At 33.7% G+C, this 19,536-nt stretch overlaps 2 protein-coding genes across 2 annotated transcripts; one reads left to right on the top strand and one right to left on the bottom strand.

Moving 5' to 3' along the window:
• The first annotated feature begins 781 nt into the window (after nt 1-781).
• On the top strand, nt 782-2,723 carry LOC129308650 (mavicyanin). The gene is made up of 2 exons (XM_054949914.1): nt 782-1,137; nt 2,001-2,723. The coding sequence occupies exons 1-2, from the start codon at nt 960-962 to the stop codon at nt 2,378-2,380; spliced, it is 558 nt and encodes a 185-aa protein (XP_054805889.1). The 5' UTR covers nt 782-959; the 3' UTR covers nt 2,381-2,723.
• A 1,007-nt stretch (nt 2,724-3,730) lies between these two features.
• On the bottom strand, nt 3,731-13,840 carry LOC129308649 (chloride channel protein CLC-d-like). The gene is made up of 23 exons (XM_054949912.1): nt 13,342-13,840; nt 13,168-13,240; nt 12,381-12,602; nt 12,249-12,295; nt 12,065-12,163; nt 10,755-10,829; nt 10,476-10,564; nt 10,104-10,244; nt 9,940-10,010; nt 9,778-9,857; nt 9,426-9,563; nt 8,309-8,368; nt 8,147-8,221; nt 7,323-7,474; nt 6,333-6,468; nt 6,124-6,255; nt 5,520-5,597; nt 5,372-5,427; nt 5,178-5,264; nt 4,951-5,107; nt 4,759-4,860; nt 4,593-4,639; nt 3,731-4,117 (listed from the first exon to the last, which is right to left on the bottom strand). Exons 1-23 carry the CDS (start codon nt 13,522-13,524, stop codon nt 4,021-4,023), a joined length of 2,397 nt encoding a protein of 798 aa, XP_054805887.1. The 5' UTR covers nt 13,525-13,840; the 3' UTR covers nt 3,731-4,020.
• Between the last annotated feature and the right edge of the window lie 5,696 nt (nt 13,841-19,536).

The following is a 19,536-nucleotide window of genomic DNA, read 5'->3' as shown; positions in this document are numbered from 1 at the left end:
CTATCACTGTTCAGGCATATAATTTGTGCGTAATTTAATGGGTTTCTATTTCTAAGCTTTCTGTCCATTTATTTGCTTATAAGACAGATTTTTTTTTTTTGGTGGTTAAACTTGACGGCAATATCTTTAACCACTTGCACGCAATATCTTTAGACTGAAGTTAGTTGGGTTTAGGCCAAATTTCTGAGTTGTTTCAGCTCTCAAGACTCTTTGAAAATTGATGGCACACCTTAAATGAGGACAGACATAAAATCGAACAAACCTTTATTGGATTGATTTGATACGCGTATGCTTCATGGCGGTATTTAATTGTAGTTTTGAAGTAGAGGTTGAATGTAGCACTTAAGTGTTGTGCACTTGTGCTTAATGCTTGTGTTTCATGTAACCTCCAAATGGGAACAGCCTACGGTGGTTGTCCATAATGATGAAGCTCACCATTACATTACAATTTCCCATAGTAAATAGCAAAGATGAAGTGCAGTAGCAGCACGCACAACCACGCCACGTTCCTAACATTCTTTCCTTCCAAGTCTCACAATTCACCAGAATAGCATACTTTGGTACCGAATTACATCACGCAACTAATATATCTAATCTAATTATCAATACAAATTTGACTGAAGATTAAGTTCAACTTCACGCAAGTCCTCTCCCTTAATTTTATTTAACAGAAAGGTTGAACTTGGTCGTTTATCTCATTCATGTGATTGTAATTTTATATAGAAGATCAAGGACCCACAGAACCCATCCAATCTGCCGATGCAATGAGAACAAGGGACCCACATGTTCTCTGTTCTTACTAGGAAAAGGGGCCAAACGATTTAACTTTTCCTACCTCAACCTTCAAAAGCTATATAAAACTCCCTAGAGGAAATAAAAGCCCACACATATCCCACAACTGAGTTGAATGAGCTGAAGAAGACAGAGAAATAAGTAAATCAGAGCTTAGAGGTACAGAGATGGGTATGGTGGAGAGAGGTGTGGTTGCTTTGTTGATGGTGGTGGCTATGGCGGCTCTGGAGGTGTCATATGGTGCAGTCTACAAGGTCGGGGACTCCGCTGGTTGGACCACCATTGGCAATATAAACTACAAGAAATGGTCTGCTACCAAGAACTTCCAAGTTGGTGACACTATCAGTAAGTACTCACTCTCATTCCATTTCTACATTACAATTTTGTCTTTAGTTTATCATAGATGAGATCAAAGTTTCCCACAGTCCAACAAGAATATCAATCACACCACTATTTTACAATTCTAAATCTTAGTTTCTAAGAATAAGAATGCCCTGTTTTGTGGAGAAAAATTGATTAGCTGCTACACTCTGTTTGAAGTTCCCTTCCTGTTTTACGAGAAGGAAGCTTCTGGAGTAAATTTCTCTGTTAAGCAAGCAAAACAAGTCTGGTTTAAATTATAATCCTTCTTGTTATTAGAAAATATGTGCCAAGGGCCCTACGCGAGTTTAATTACACTTTCTCCCCAAAAGTTTTTGTTCTTTTAGAACCAACATGATGATATGATAGCGTTCACTCGCGTGACCTACCCACTTTCATTGGCATTCATTCATTTTCCCAGAACTGTCTTTAGTGCAGCTGCTCTTTCTGGGTGGGAAGAAACTTATCAACATGCAATGAGAATGTCTCACAAACATTATATCCCGCCAAATCATTTTAGATACATCCCATTTTAATTAATAAATAATTAACTTGAATTAATGAAAAATTATGACTAAAGAGCATACTAATCCATATTTAATTTTATCATTTTCAATATTTTACATTCTGAATCCACTCAACACCCTACGATATTTCATAAATATATATAATGCCCCAGAATAACCAAAGAGCATAATCTCTGAAATATTGAATCAGAAAAACTTGCATCTCTCTTCCTCCCCCTCACTTATTTCGCAGTAATATTTAACTCCATTATACATGAACATGGATCATTAATGAGAGCAAAAAGACGTGTAATTAATGTCGTGGCTATATGTCATCATCAGTTTTCGAATACAACTCGCAATTCCATAATGTGATGAGAGTGACGCATGAGATGTACAAGTCATGCAATGCTTCGTCACCGTTGGCGACCTTCAGCACAGGGAAGGATTCCATAGTGATACAGAATCACGGCCACCACTTCTTCTTCTGTGGCGTCCCTGGTCACTGCCAAGCTGGTCAGAAGGTTGACATCAACGTCCCCAAGGTCTCTGCAACTTCAGAAGCTCCCACTCCTTCGGCTTTGGCCTCTCCCACAGTTTCAGTTCCAAACAACGAGCCAGCACCTTCTCCTAATCAAGCTGCTTCAATAATGGTGTTTGCTTTCAAGGAACGTTTTGCGTTTCTGGGCTTGTCCATTGCATTGCTCTTTGCTTGTCCTTAAATATTGCCATCTTTCTTGATGGGTATGCTCAATGAGCATGTGCTTTTGTAACCAGTTAGTCATGCTTAATAAAAATCCATTGAGAATGAGTGTTTTAGATGATAAAATGTATCATTAAGTTCATTGTAATTTGTTGGAAATGGTCAGGCAAAGCTTCTCCAAAGGGTCAATGTCTGGATCATTTGCCGAGATCATTAGGGGCATGTTTGTAAACCTTTTTGCTTAACAAGATTATGGGCATGCACATGAAGGTCATTATCCATAGAAAAAACAGGTGTATATATATAGATATATATGAAAGAGAAGGTTTTCAATCTGAAATAAAATGAAGAGTCATTATATATTTCTCTACGCTATAATTTCATCCTTCCAACTTGAGTCAATCATCTTGCCTGTGTCAATACCCAATATATGTCAGATATATTCAAATAAAGAAAATAAAAGGCATGATGGATGATGCAGAGTTTTTTTGCCTGTAAAAAGAGGGGAATAAGAAATAAATTGGTGGATAAACTTTGATATAGAAACATAAAATCCTTACAAAACAAAAAAGCACGATGATAAGTTCATAGATTCTCTCCCATCGGCCTCCATAAGTAATGAGGTAGCAAAAAGGCTCGTAATATTACTTGTTTAAAATTGGACTTGGAAATTTTGGGTGAAAAAAGGAAATATAATTTTGAAATGCGTAGATTCTCCCTTGTCACAGTAAAAATCTAGAAAGGCAAAATGAGAAAGGAGACACTTTTTTTCTTTTTTGATACAATAGGAAACAAATTTTATAAGATCTAATTATATACAAGTCAAGCCTATTTTATGAATGAACCAATAAGACAAAGCTAAATGCCTATGTGGCATGAACTCACTCTCTTTCCACTTACTGAAGTTGATGAATATGGTCGAGAAATTGAATGAAATTATCTAAAACTTGGGACATTTGAATTTTCGTTGGCTTCCTGCGACTTTATATTTTTAAGATTCTGCAAAAAATCCACAACAGAGGCCGCAGTCCCTTATACTATATTTTATTTTTAACAGAAATGAACAATGCGTGACGTGATATGCTAGTAAAAGCTAGTACAAGAGTAGGTTTTCTAATTTATATCGCTGAAATAGACCGGGGAAAAAAAATGAAAACCAGTTAGTTAAGCATGTAAACATTCATTTCGCCTCTATTCTAAGTCGATTTTCATAATACCTGCATCCCTTCCAAAGCCACCTATACAATGCAAACAAGCATCTAATGAAAAAGAATTTAATGATGTAACAAAATTTGAACAAGGATATACGAACCCATCAATCATCATAATGTAACTTTGAGCTTGCCACTAATTTAAGAAAATGTAAATCTCAACAATAAATACGCCACCATGATTGAAAAGAATTCACACATTCCCATTCCAATGCTAAATGCTGGTTACCTCATCTTATCCATAATCTATTAACAAATTCCTAAACCACTTTTGCCTAGTGAATTAATATACAAAATTATAGGGCATTGTTTGCAATCCCTCCCCTAAAAAGTAATCCAGACCAACCATGGGGGCCTCTATCATATTTAAACATGAATTTAAAAAAATATAATGAAGAATGAACTTGAAATAAAATTGAATGTAGAAAGGCCTAATCTACAGGCTGCACTAGCCAGAAATTTGATCCTGAACCAGTAGGCCATTTAACAAAGGCCGCTCAGCATCTGCATTCCTGGTCATCAATTTTTTATCACGATTCTGCATTCTGTAATGGAAAAAAAAAATCGTAAACAGAATATTCAAAAGTCAATTTATTGCAACTAGATACCCACTAAAGGATTTAATGATAATCCCGTCTTAGAAGAGAGAATTGCAGCAAATACACTGGGAATTCACAATGACACAAGCCACAGTCATTAAAAGCCTACCCGGTCCTATTCAACCAATACACATTTCCTATTTAGGCTCTAACGCGCTATTTTGGAAAGAAAATCATTGTTCATTAGGTAACTGAACCTTGGAGAAAAGACAGGTTCCAATGGAGCACAAAACTTGACAGAAAATTACATGACCCTACAAAATATCAGAGCAACAATTGCAAAGAGGCGCCAAAACATAATTCCATGGCATGGCAATCCACAACCACCAAAAACTGAAATTGCGTTAGAATCGTTGCTTAGCATAATTACTTGAATTCACTTTCACTAAAATAGATGTAACATAAGTGAAGCATCAGAGACCTTACTCTAGTTGATTGGAGCTCTACCGCATTCACAGTTTCAGCGTCCTGGTCAAACATTAATTACATAGTAAGAAAATATTAAATATTCTGCAGTTCCAACAAACTTAAAATTCAATAGCCGCTATGGCAAAAAATAAAAAATCAACAGCCGCTGAGAAGATTACCTCAATCAACAAGTCTTTTCTGGTTATCAAGCCAAGTACACGAGATGGACGTGGAACAACAAATAAATGCCTCAACCCTAATTGGCGGAAAAGATTGTAAACCTGCAACATCAGCAAAATATAATAATTATTTGACATAAAAGGATAATGTAAATGAAAGAGTTTTCAAGGAAAGGATGAAAAAAAATACACCTTTGTCAACGACATATCTTCAGGCACAATGTATGGCGATGGATTCAAAAAAGGGGCAAGATCTATGTACATTTCCAAGTCATCTGAACTTAAAAATATATCATCTATAGATATTCCCTTACTAGAAACAGGCTTTGCAAATTCGCCAAAGTCATGCCTGGAAGTTCAAAAAAGCCATGAGAATAGAGAAGAAAAGGACAAATCTAAAAAGCTCCATGAAGCTTTACCTTATTGGCCTTGCTTCACCTCTGGGATCAGAGGGTAAAGGACTATACTGGAAATCAACTTTTGTTTGCAGAATTACCAATAAATGACTGCACAAAGAGACAGATTACGGAAACTTAAGGTTTCCAGCAATGCAAGCTTTTGCCTACAAAACCAAATAAATAAAGACAGATGCAGGATAATGAAACATCCTCACCTTCGAAGTACTAATCCAATAACAAGTGGTTCTCCACTTCTTGTGTGATCAATAACCTGCGCATAGTAAATATTGAAAAATTTAGAAAATGGAAGGCATTAAATTATTAAATGAAAAAACATAGATCATATATGAGCTAGAAACATACAGGAAAACCATTGTGTTTGTTGCTCCGAAGAATAGAAACTACATCTGCAACCTTAACAACACGGGGGAAGGAGACCACCTGCAATGTACAGTCGATATTACAATCTGTTGCCAAAAAAAAAAAAAGCAAGTGTGCGGAGCATATTCCAATTAGGGGGGGAGGTCGTATTTCATAAATGTTGGGCATTCAATAATATAATTTAATTGTTACATGAAGATAGGTGGCATTTTGTTGAGCAGCACCTTTTCTTGATGTGACAGCACAGTGACAGCTGTTGAAAGTAATGCATACAGAAGAGGCCAAACAAAAAACTTTTCTTTCTCCCTCTTTACACTCCCATGACCCCAAAACTAAAACAATACACATATCTCAGTTTTCCTTGATAATAACCCCCTCCTGTAACTTTACAAGCTGGTGATGTTTGAATGATATGGAATGGACCCATATTTCAATTAGGCATTCAAATTGTGGTGGTCCAAAAATATTTTCCATGTTCTAAATGGTTTCATGGTCGGCAACACTAACAGCCAAAAAACTTTGACTAGTTGACATTTAACACCAGCTAACAATAAATTAGCAATTTCTTAATAGAAATTATAATCACCATTCCACTGCCACATGCCTCCCTTGCTGTCATGTTCCGCATCACATATTTGGGCCTTGGTTCCAGTAATGGAATACCCCTCAGTCGTGCCTGCTCTTCATAGAGACCCTCATTAAAAGCATCACCAACAGCCTGTAGTGTCACAAATTTAATGTATTCAAAATGACATTCTGAACTTTTGGTCATGAAGTAAATTTTCACGCACATACCTTTGATATAAGAAGAACAAGCATGATAAGGGGTAAAAGTTTTAAGTTATTTGTGATTTCAACCATAATGACACATAGAGACACTGTCATCCGCATTGAACCTCCAAGAAAAGATGCAGCTCCCAGCAGAGCATACCTGGGGACAAGTATCACATGTACATTTCAGGGATGATAAAAGGTTTAGTAATGGAGCACATCATTCTAATAAGTAGAGGTATCAACAACCAAAGGTTATTTGCATTTTTCACATAAAAAGTATAAATAGCAGAAGTACAAGGGAAATATTTTTGACAGGTAACATTCTGCTTGTTTAAACATCAACTGACACTAAATCCAAGACATCCAGAACATACAATCATAAGAAAAGTCATCCCAATGGTTTCCTGAAACCTCCATGCTTCTATTTCTCCTCATAAAAGAGCATAAACCTCAAAGCATAGGCTAGTTCATACTAGAGATGCTTGAATGGTCAACTGCAGCACCAATTTTTTTTCCCATTAGCAACACTGACTAGCATAAAAACAATTTCTTAGCTACTGAGGTCTCTTGTTAAAATATCTCCCCAACTCCTCCAGGGCTGTTTTGCATAAGGACATAAAATTCTTAGCAAGAGGCCCTTGATTTGTTGAACTGTCAAGCACTGTTACAAAGATTAGGAATACAAAATAGCCATTTTCTTAAAAACCCTCTCATGTGGTGCTGCGCAGTCAAACACATCTCGTGTGCTTTGGTAGGAGAATTGATAGCAAAGAACTCTAAGCATTTCCGTGAAGTTTTCTCCAGAATTTCGTTCAGAACAGAGTTCAGAATAGGAGAATAAAGCCTCTTCCAAACCGAACTCAGAAAGCATGATAATACAGAGGATTCATCGGATTCATCAGTTGATTAACAATGGATTCTATGAACAAACCTACATGCCTGTATATGTATGATGGAAAAAGATATAGTTAATCATGATTTCAAAGAATAGCAAATAAGAAATACACTCACGTTCCCTCTTCAATGTTGAGCTTTCTGTAATATCTTACAACAAACATGCCAACTAGACGCCCATATGTTGAACCTATCATGATTCCAGGAACAAACTGACCAGCAGGAACAGCAGTACCAAATGTCACCACAGCTAAAGTATAAAACATAACCTGCCACATGATGGAGAAAATGATCAAAATAGGGGGAAAATGAAGAGTCAAAACTCACAAGTTCTTACTCCCTATATCATACAAAAACATAAAGATAAAGCATCTATTGGAAGTCTTGGTCAGAAACTTGGTCGACAAGGCCTGCATATTTATTCATGTCTTGCAAGATAACATGCTCCCTTGAAAAATGAAACAAAATTGCTCCATTCGTGATATTAGTATCATCAGAAAGTGCAGTCAGGCAATTTAGAAAAATATAACTCCAACTATACTTAATTTTTTTGTCTTGATTTCAACCTTCTTCCCTCCCCCTCAAGCCCTCCACCCCCAACGCAACATTTTTATCTTCTTTGTGGACAAATATGTTCCAAGCAAGATGGGAAACATAAGTTTAGTTAGTTAATGCATTTATTTATATATTGCAATTTGCAAATAAAAGGGAAGGGTTGTGAGTAGTGGAACATATATTATATCATTTGAAGCTTCCAACTTACAAACTAAGGGCAAAATTTGAGAGTTGATATCTATATTCTAGCCAAATATTTACCTAAAACTCAGACATGACTCCAATGAGAGTAACTACCACAAAACAGTTTAATTTAACTACAATATGAAGAAACATTAAAGGTGAAAAATCCAATGTACAAAAAATTCAAGTAAAGCATGCAGTACCAAAAAGGTTAATAAGCTTTGGGCACTGAACTCATGTATCGTTTTTGCGCTGAACAAGTTCCTTATGGCATCATCCTGAAACAATAGAAAAGTAAATCAACATATTAAAGGAACTATAAATGAATAATAAGTAACAAAGGTCTCTAGATATTCATTTCAAACCTGCGTATTAAAGAAAATAGTAGCAAGATCATTGTATTCCTTTTCTTTGCCACAAAAGAACTGCAACAAGAACAAAATATAACTGAATACACAAGGACCAATTAAATTCAAATGAAATATAACCAAACAACTCCTATTGATACCCTTTCCATCTCAAATTATTAGACACTTTTGGGGGAGATTCGATGTTATAAAATAGTAGATACTTTGACAAAAATAAAGTTTTCACTAATGATGCTTTTCCAATATTACCTTTTTCCATTATATTCGCTCTTTAATATTTTTTCATAAATGGAGTATTAAATAAAAGGCATTTTTGGAAGCTTATATTTTTTTTTTGAAAAAATGAAGTTGTAAAGTGTATTCAATGACCTTTACTGGTATATGTGATTATGTCTAAAAATGTCTTATAATTGGGAACGGAGGGAGTATTATTTACACCATTGTTATTTACTAATTTTTAGTATATAATTTATTTTTCATCTTCAAATTGGGAGTGAATGCTGCTATTTTTTTATCATCATGCTTTTTCATTATTTGATTTTCTTTCTTGTTGATTCTTCCCCTCCTTCCTAAGTGGGAAAGTGAGGAGATCGTGCACTGGCTCTAAGATATTCCTTTTCCATTTTGCTGCTCCAAGTAAAGAAGCTGAATTCATTATTGGAGTATCCTCAGGCAACTAGCCTGAGCATGCTCTCTAACATCACATACAATATTTGGTTGAAGGTTGTTGCAAAGAGAAGAATTAGATAAAGAGAACAGAGAATATTTTCTAATATAGGATATGAACAACTTGAAATGCAAATTGGCTTTCAGGAAAAAATGCTTGTATGCTTCAAACTGAAGGGCTTTCACATAAGTGGGTGTTCCAAGAGATAAAGCCTAACACTATATCTAATGGTTTAAGAATTTAGGATAGTTGGTTTCTTATGACTATGAATAACAAGTATACCATTTAATTCTTACATTTTACATCATCTTAGTTTAAAGTACGTAATCAAAACTCATCATAAACACAAGTTTAGAAAGGAAACTTACTATTAAAAAAACCAAGCACATCATAAAATTATATAGAACCAATCAAAACAATCAAGCGAAGGGATCCAACTGGTCTTACATTGACATAATTCCCATACATTCCAGGAGGCCGAGGACAATCAGGATCAGATTCAGGGCAAGGACTACATTTTCTGAGAAGCGGTAAGCAAAATGAAATAACTGATGTTAACACTGAGACAAGGCATGCTTCAACAATCTGTACATAAGAAAAATGTAAGGGGAAAAAGGTAAGAAATCAATTGTGAGAGAAACTGTGCTACTTGTAGAATAAATAATAACATATTAAAATAACCACTTTCATTCCCTTTACTTCTTTTTCTCCCTCTTTTTCTCTCTCTTCCTTTTATTTTATCCATATTGAAGAAGGGGCAGATGGCAACATTACAATCAATCAGAATTTAACAGTATACCTTGACACGGATCCCCTTTTTGTGCAGATAATTTCTGCGCCAAGAGGTAATATAAAGAGTAAGCTGGTTAAACAAGGCTCCTGCAGATCATTGGCACTGGGTAAATCAACCAACTGAAGTTCAATATAAGATTCAGCACAAAATCAAGGCATACAAAATTACCTAGCAAACCTCCAATAACCCCAATAATAGCCATTGGTAATAACTCCACAAAGGAATAATCCTCTTGACCACTAGAAAAATAAAATCAGTCAAGGGTGTAAAGAAAAAGGCAAAATCTTAAATACTGAATTGACAGTAAAGAAGGACAAAGCATAGATCTTAACTCTGATACATCCCATATTATGAATCCACCTGAGCCAAAATGTCCACACCTCTCATTCTTACACCACCCCATTGCAGTACGCACCACAACAGCCACAATAGCAGATGTGAAGAAGACCCGCCACATCAGTTGACTCCTCCACCTACAAGAGCACAAGAAACCAACTAATGCACAAAATGACCAATAAAATTCTAACACATGCAAATGCATATATTAACTCAATATCTTCTTCCAAAGAGAAAATATTTGTACAAACACGACCTATGAAGTATGCATAAATCCACAAATGTTAAATATGTAATAATACAGATACACTATCTCTACAGAACATGCTCTCAGAAAATACAGTTGTGCGAACATATTAAATCCCTACCAAGATGTAACCTCTTCCAATGCAAACAATACACCACCAACTGGAGCTCTAAATGCAGCTGCAACTCCAGCTGCACACCCACAGGTTACCTTTTCAAAAATTTAAAAAATGGAAATGAGAACTTTCTTTGTCCTTGTCCTTGTCCTTTTTTAAGAGATTGGAGCAGGATTAATAAAGAGTGCTCAAAAGAGGTAAAACATAGAACCCAAAAAATGTGCATTCTGTGCTTTACTCGGTTATTATTGCTGATGTATAGACTAAAAGGAACAAGAAAGTTACAAGATCACGGCGGTCTCGATCACTTTTGAATACTTGAAACCACCTTGAACTTAGATGATATTTGGTGGATCCACCCTGCTCAAGACATGACATCAAAAGATGATTTCAATTGGTTGCATGTAGGCAAAAATGTACATACATATCATTGGAAGTTCATCTTCACAAGTTACAAGTCCTTCATGATGATGGATAAAGGATTTTAATACAGCAGCTCACATCAGAGTGTGGATGCTTTATCGAAATATCTACATGCAAACAGCACAGACCTCAGTACCCCAATTTTTTAGTGTGTTTTTACTAAAATTGACGATAAATGCAGCCATGGGCCATGACAGTACAGCCATGCACCCTGACTGCTCAAGAGACAATAGAATGAAACTGGTATAGTTGCATTCCGGTGTAACAAGAGACTAAAAGTGGAAGTAGACAATACAGTTCATATGCATCTTATGAGCAACCAAGAAGGGAAGAAAGGAAGCCAAAAACACAAACGGAAAATTCACAATATTTGATTATCTGAAATTATTGTATTGAGTAATATTTATTCTTATTAGCTTATTCTTATAGGCTTATAGCTACAATTGAATAGCTTTGATTAACTGATTTTTTTTTAAAAAAATGACATATATACTCCATCTAACATTTAGCTTCAAAAACCAAATACAACATGCAAGAAATTTCTATTTTGAACGGATAGTTTATAGGTATATAGTTATATATTTATTCAATTTTGTTCACTTCTCTTTTGATAATAAAACAATGAATATTAGCCAGATACCAAAAATTCAAAGCCAAATTACTATAAACTCATTTATAAGCATTTTAGGAATTCTGGACAAACCCTACCTTGTTATAGACGCTAAAAAGAGTTGACACTTAGTTCTTGAGTGAGGATAAAAGTAGATATATGAATGATGTCACTTAAGACAAAATACAAAAGAGACAGTAACAATGAATAATTTTCACTTTTGTCAAAATTTATGAAGTTTCATTAATTATATAAAAATCATGTCTCCATAAATCTGTTCTCTTTTCAATACTTCCATATTTTCTCTCCTGTTTTAGAGGGTGCATTAGTTTACTAACAATTAACAGCACCACAAAACAACAAAAAATCATGCTCCAATCATTCAGGGATTGAAAAAATATATGCAACATATCATGTGTTCAATAGCTGAATACCCAACCTTTGATGTATGATGGATACTAACATCACTGGACTCCTTAACCCACTCAAGCCAGTAGGATGAAAAAAAGAAAGGTTAAAAATTAAGATAACAAAAATACAACACTTAGTTGTATATGCTTACTTGTCCAAGTAAAGAAGCAATACATGCACCAATATGAACAAGAGGACCTTCTTTACCCAAAGCAAGGCCACCTCCCACTGAACCAACGCTACCAAAAATCTGTAAAAGCAAGAAGAAACTAGAAATTAAGAGACAGGCACAAAATACTAACTGAAAAAAGAAAGGACATTACAATCCATCAAACCTTTCCAATCAAGGTTCTGAAAAGAAGGATGCCATGAACATCAATTCCTGCACATAAATCACAATCGGTTCTCATTACATACGAGACTTGTTGAAACTGAATGATCACATGTCCAGAAACACTTGAGCTTACCATTCAAGTAACCCTTGATTTCAGGAATACCCGATCCAGCTGCCGCTGGTGCAAATTGTGTGACAATATATACAGAGGAATAGACCAAAACCAAGTTGATGAGGACATATACAATGAAACCAGCCACATATGATTTTTGAATTATATTAAATGTCAACGAGTACTTCCAGCCAGCAAAGTTCTCAACAGAAATATTAATGAAAACAGCAGCAAGTCCAGTACCTGCCAGAAACCAGAGAAAAATGTAATGTGATGAAAAATGATTAAGTTATGAAAGAGCTCATCTTTAGTATAAAAAAAGTATGAAGTGCAATTTTGAGCGAAGCTTTTCATGCAGACTACTTTTTCCTGCAATGAAGAACTGACATATATTAATTGCTAGTTTCAAGCATAGCCCTTCCTATTTGTGTGTCACCAATTGAGGAAGAGTAATGAATTTAAAAAATACTTGACACGTAACATTAACGGAATAAACGTATCAATCATCAAATGATCAAGTGCTGAGAAGTAATTCAGCCTCCAATTCATTTTCACGTTCTTGTTGAGTTCAGCAGCCGAACGGCTACCAAAAATGATACAGATCCAAAAATCTCAAGGATGTGGGAAGTAAAGAATTACACTTTATATGCATCACTATTATGAAAAAAATGTACAGGACTTTGACGGGAAATTTTCAAAGACAAATGGTTATCCTTAATCAGAATTAATGCAGATAAAAGTGAAACGAAATGTGCGTTGAAATTCAAACGACGTTCGCATGTAAGTGGAATGAAAATCAGGAAGGTACCGATGCCGATTAGCAAAGCAAAGAACCATTTCACCACCAGTAAGTAGCTCACGTATAGCTTCCCTCTTTGCGCCTAAAAATCTCAAAGCCAAGCTCAAAATCGTTAAATTAAGCCCCCAAATAAAAAATAATACATCCGATAAATCTAAGCATAATTTATAACCAAGGGAAAACCTGTTCTTCTCGGTAAGCACAATTCTCTATGACTTCGTAGTCAAGACTCTCAACCCCGCTTCCATCGCTCTTCTTCAAGAGGCTAACGGCATCATCGAGGTACTGCAAATCTTCCGAGTTCGGAATCCGCGACCAAACAAGCTTCGCCGTTTCGATGCCGTTTTGAAAATGATTAGACAACATCGTCAAAAATTGAACTCTTAACACCCCTAGAACCCCAAATCCCGCATCACAGAGTTCCAAGTTCCAGATATGGCACAAAATTGGAGATTCAATATCGTGTAACCATATATCACGTAGATCAACTATTGCTTCCAAATTCTCACAGTAATTGGAATTTTCATCCACAAAAAGAAGGGGAGAATTAACAAAATCAGCTGAGTGCGTAGAATCGCAAGCGGCTGTGTCTCTCCTTTTTCTAATTTCGTCGTTTCGACGTTTCCCCTTGTGGTGTTTTGTTACTGTCAATTCCAGGTTCCTGAACGAGCAGCAAGGAGACAGAGTGCTGGGAAGGAAACGAGAGAAGATAGAAAATTGGGGTTAAGCACTTGAAAAGAGAAATAATTTCAAAAATGATTTCGATCAAAACTAAGATACATTTATGAAGAATCATTAATTATTAATTTTTTTATTATATTTATTAATTTATTAATATTATTTATCAATTATATTTATTTCTTAAGTAATCAATAATATTAATTGTTTATTTATTAATTTTATTTATTAATTTATTAATATTAATTATAAATTATAAAACTTATTAATAATTCACAATTAATATTAATAAATTACAAGATCTATCAAGAATTTGTTATAGATATTGATATATTAATCAGTAAATTTAATAATTTAATAATTAATATTGCTGCTTATAATTAAAAAATTAATGCTGTAAGTTTTATATAATTATTAACATGCTAACTCACGTAATCTGTAACTTAAATTTATAAATTAATAAATAAAATAAAAAATTAATAATTAATGATTTTGCATGTGAAGGGTGTTTTAATTTTTTTATAGTCAAAATTTTTTTAATCTTTTCTCTTAAATAAAAATAAAATTATAAAATATTTTAAGCTCACTTAAAATTAAATATTTTTTTCAAGTCTTTAATTAAAATTTTTTTTAAAAAATTTGTTTAGGGTAATGCCTTCAAACGGCGAGACTACGACAAGACTTTCAAGTTTGCAAACCCACCTTGATGTCAAAGATAGCTAGTATTTACGATCAATGGCCAGATATTCTTCTGCGTTATAAATAGACATTTTTTCACAAGAAATTACGACATGCCAATGCAAGGAATCGTAACTTCTGGGTTTTTCTGATGTCGACTTACCGCCGAGTCTAGTTACGCAAAGAATAACATTTACAAGTTTTTAGAGCTTAATAACTTATGAAGCTTCCCTTCTTAATCACCACCCTCTATATATGCTCCACTACTTAATGACCTATAATGATCCTAAATTTTTAAATAAATAATTCTCTTAATTAATATTTTATTTAAATCAATTTTATAGGAAAGGGTGGTGGTTTATTATAACTTATTCTAATATCCTATTTGAAGGACCAAAGTTCAAATTCTCTTAAGTATTAGGTTAATTTTATTTTTTTAATAATGATAAAATTACAAAAGTACTCTTGTCTTTTGTATTATAAAAGGAAAAAAGTTGGGGGTCTTTCTTATAATTTTCGCAATTAGTCTCGATTCAGATTTTTTTCCCTCTTCTTATGCGAAGAACAGAGCACTATAAGCATCATATTTTTTTCCTTCTCTCCACCGACAATGAGCTCCTTTGAGTCCTTCACTATCGACTTGCTCCCTCCAAGTCGTCGGTCTGCTTCTTCCTTTATTGTTGTCATTCCGCAACTGGAAGTGGTGAGGCTTGGTTTATTTTCTCCTCTCCTCCCCTATTTTGGCTGTCGCACAAGTTCAGCGGTGCATGTGGGAATTTGAATTGTCGAAGATGAGAAATCCTTGCCTTTCCTCTGTCCTTCATGTCTCCTCCTCTGTTTGTGCTTCTACTGAGGTCGCCGCCATTTTGGTGGCTGTGGGGTGCATCAGTTTCTTTCTCTCCTCTTTCTCCCTCGATCTAGCTTTGCTCGTTTCTCTTTTGGGTTTCCGTTCATACATATGGCAATATATTATTGACTTGCAAAATTTTCTTTCTTCTCCCTTATTTATGTTGTTTATTGGTGTTGGAAGGAATTTCAGTTTTCTCATTCTTCCTCTGCTACGTTTTAGTGTTGATTGCTTTTGTGTTGTGTGTTGAAATTATGAGTTGATTATTGCTTCTTTTTTTTTTTTAGTTGCTGTGCATGATGTATGGGAGAAATTAATAAGATTGAGCAAGCTAGAATTTAAACATAGAGAGCATGTTTGATAGATAATTTCACTAAAATTGTTACGATTACTTGAGGAAGATGAGAATGGGTTGAATTTTAATCGAGCTTAAATTGATTCTTGAAAGAAAATTTGATTGGAAAAGCAGGATGGATTTAAGTATGAATATTTGGGGACTTGTTGGGAAAGGGGTTGAAGGTTAAAAAGTTTAGTTGAATGAATTGGAAACTAATGCACACGGTTGTTTGTTAAAAGGTCCAATAAAAAATCAAATCTCACTTAAATTATTAATTATGGCTAAGTATCATAGAGAAACTATGATAGAAATTATGATGTTGGGAAAATTTTAAATTATTTAAATTGATATTGGTGGTATTGATGTTGGAAGGGAGTCTATTAAATTTGTAAAAAGCCTTTTAAAACCTTATTATTATATTTCATAAGGTATTTAGAAGAACATAAATTTGAAGGATTATATTTTCAAATTTGGAGAACCCTCAAGTGAGTGAATAACGTCCCAATAGTTCATTATCAAACTTGTTTTATTAAAAATATTGGTTGACCATACTATATGTTACATCCTCTTTTTATAGAAACCTCTTGATTCCTTAAAATTAAATGGTAAATTATTTTTAATTTAGTCTTACTTAATAGTTTATTATTTTAATTTTATTGTCGATGGTTGAATTTGAAGATGTTTTCTACATAAATGAATTTTTAGAAATATTTGAAATTATTTTCTTCAAAGGAATCTCTAAAGGCAATGGCTATGTTGACCTTTATGTGAGAGAAATTATGTTGATTTTATATCCACGCATGTTTGATTTGAAATGTAAGATTTAATCAAAACACTAATTGCTAATAACAACTTCTATTAGTTCTTGACATGCTATGGTACATCCAACTAACAGGGTGCATTGGAAGTGCTAGCCTCGTGTGTTAGCCAACACACATGGAATGGAGGATATAGTTTCGTGGATATAATCCACGCTTGTTATTCATGAGCTTTGTGCTCGCGTCTGTTTTGCGTGGCTTCTTGCCACGCCGGATATGTTATTTACCCTATAGACTATGTGTCCATGCTTGTTAATTGTTTTGATCTAGTCCTGCTAAAGAAAGAGTTTTGATGCTTATTTTCTTTAAGTTCGATTTTAAAAAAAATAAATGATTATTATTTTTATGGTGTATGGATTTTGTATTGAAAAACATAAGTTCCAAGGCGTTTAAGCATATGAGGAAACAAAAGGTGGAACTTGAATTTCTAATAATTTTAATTTAATTCATATCTTCATACTTTACACATTTACATAGTTGTTAGTCCTTGTATTTACGAAGATACGTTTATATTATCACAATTGATTATTTTAATAAGTTTATAATTGACTTGTTGATTTTACTTTCTATTATTTATTTCAATTGTAAATTGAGACGTTATTCACTGAAAATATTTTTGGTCTCAAATAACATAGTTGGTGATATACCTTCTGCTGACCTTTGATGGGGCTCGTTGCTGAATTAAGTAAAGGATCATTTGAGGACATCTTTTTTTTTATGTAAATGTTTAATTATATGTTATATTTTGAAATTTATGATTAGATGCTCCATGTCAATTGTAGATAGGATCATGACCTGTGACATATTTATCTATCTGTTGTGAAGGAGTAGAACTCCGCATTCTTGACTTGGATTGTATATTACCATTGTAAAGATTTCAAGAGATCTTATTTACAAGAAAGGTTTTGTTAAAATTTTTACAAAAAGATTTAAAAATCTTATGTGCATATGAAAAATATTATAATGACTTCATATCCTATTTTAAATGAATTAAAATATTATATTAAAGTTTCTTTGATTAAGGTTTAAGGGATATATGTTTGTGCATATATCCTGTGTCGATCGTATCCAAATTTTGAGGCGTGACATGACCATTTTTTTGATATTACTCTAGTTTGGATTTGGAGTAGTATCAAAAAATGAAGATTTAGAAATCTAGTTAGGAGTATATTTTAATTTAGCATTCAAGTAAAAAAAACAAGTTAAAATATTTTATAGACATATCTCATTTTATAGTCAGTGCTAGAAGATTTAGAAGTCTCTAATTTTAATTGTTTATTAATTGTTTGACAATCTGATAACTACTAAAGCTAAAAAAATTGAATGCTTTTGTGTTATTTAAAGCACCTTTAATTCTGAGATCTAAAATTTTAGAATGAATACTGGTTTATAAATTAGAGTTTGCAAAATGAAGTTGAACAAAAGTTAATTTAAGTTGTCTTTAACCGTGAATCCGTTGCACTAAATTAATCACGTGACAGCTTCTGAAAATTAAATAGACTCATTTGGCAAAATGAATAAAGGCACATAACAACAAAAACAAGAAAAATATACTCAAACAACACAACATAATATAAAGAAAAGAAGGGACTCAAAAGCTCAAGAGTCAAGCACCAAGCATATTGTACACCCCAAAATATTTAGGCATGGGTCTCAACTGAACATTGGCAACCATTAACTCTAGTTAAATCACCAATTTTAGAAAATCAAAACCCATAAAACCTCAATTACTAAAGGTTGGCAGGATAAAAGCCTTCAAGGAAAAATAATTCCAATAAAAAATGCTAATACCACATTAACTTAGGCACGGGGCAAATCAATTGTTTTTTTTTTTTTTAACTATAATTGCCCCGCATTGGCCTATTATTGTGCATGCGGACCCACATATGCTTCAAGTTTATTTACTAGTTCACTGTCACCACATATATATTTGGAGTTCTCTTCAAGTGAACAACATAAAACTTTTCCTTTTAACATATCCACGCAAAATTTCAACATACAAAAAGTCCATAGCCATTAAAGTCCCACAATGATTGTAAGACCTTTTAAATTTATTGTAATGAAGTTAGTATCAAATTAGTTGCTATTATTGTATGATTTTCTTCCTATCGACTTGCTAAAACAAGTTTAAGATTATTAGAACACCATAAATCTGATTAACAGCAAGAAGCATAACTTCATAAATTGAAAAAATCATTTTCATTTTGAAATTTTATATAACTGAAGGGTAAAATTAGATTTTAGACAACCATGTGCAAATTATTGAAATGACAATAATTCATACATTCTACTTTGTGCGCACACATTCCATTCTCAGTGGAATTCAGTTTTAATGGGTAGAAAGCATTGTGTTTAAGATATTGCCCGCTGGGCATTCCGTGATGTGGGTTGACTTGAATATGCCAACACTCACCCAGCCTACAGAAAGATTTTGAGGATAATCTTTTCACCACGTCATTCATAATTTAGAAGAAAAAGAAAAAGGATTTGAAACTTAAAAAAGAATCTTCATATCATCACACTCTAAAAACTATTGATGCCCCACAGATCAAAGAAACTCTAATAATTAGACTTGATAACACAAGTCAACCCCATTGTAGATCGAGCTACAATCGGCCTGTTCCGGGTGAGTTAGGAAAATACATTAAAACTAAGGCTATATCTACGTTATATATAGTGGTAACAAAATTAAGATTTCTTTTTCATATTTGATGGCATGTACGTCAAGACTCCTATAAAAAAATTGTCACTTAAAGGTTAGATTTATTTTTCATTTGCCTCAATTTCTTCCACCATCCTTACTTATTGCATTTTCATTTTCAAGTACTACACATTAACCAAATATTTCATAAAGTTGAAATAAAGTGATGATTTCACATAGCTTTTATTGCAATAAACAATCTCGTATTCACTATTGTCAAATAATTAAAATTTGAATGGGGTTAAGCTCTAATCAGGGAAATCTCTTTCAATGTAATTTATTTTCCCAATTGCAAATTTAAAACTTAAAAAAATGTCGA

The sequence above is a fragment of the Prosopis cineraria genome, unplaced genomic scaffold (genome assembly GCF_029017545.1).
Source record: "Prosopis cineraria cultivar Desert tree isolate PC_DT_omini unplaced genomic scaffold, ASM2901754v1 PC4, whole genome shotgun sequence".
NCBI lineage: Eukaryota > Viridiplantae > Streptophyta > Magnoliopsida > Fabales > Fabaceae > Prosopis > Prosopis cineraria.
This window is presented reverse-complemented; position numbering and strand designations above follow the sequence as displayed.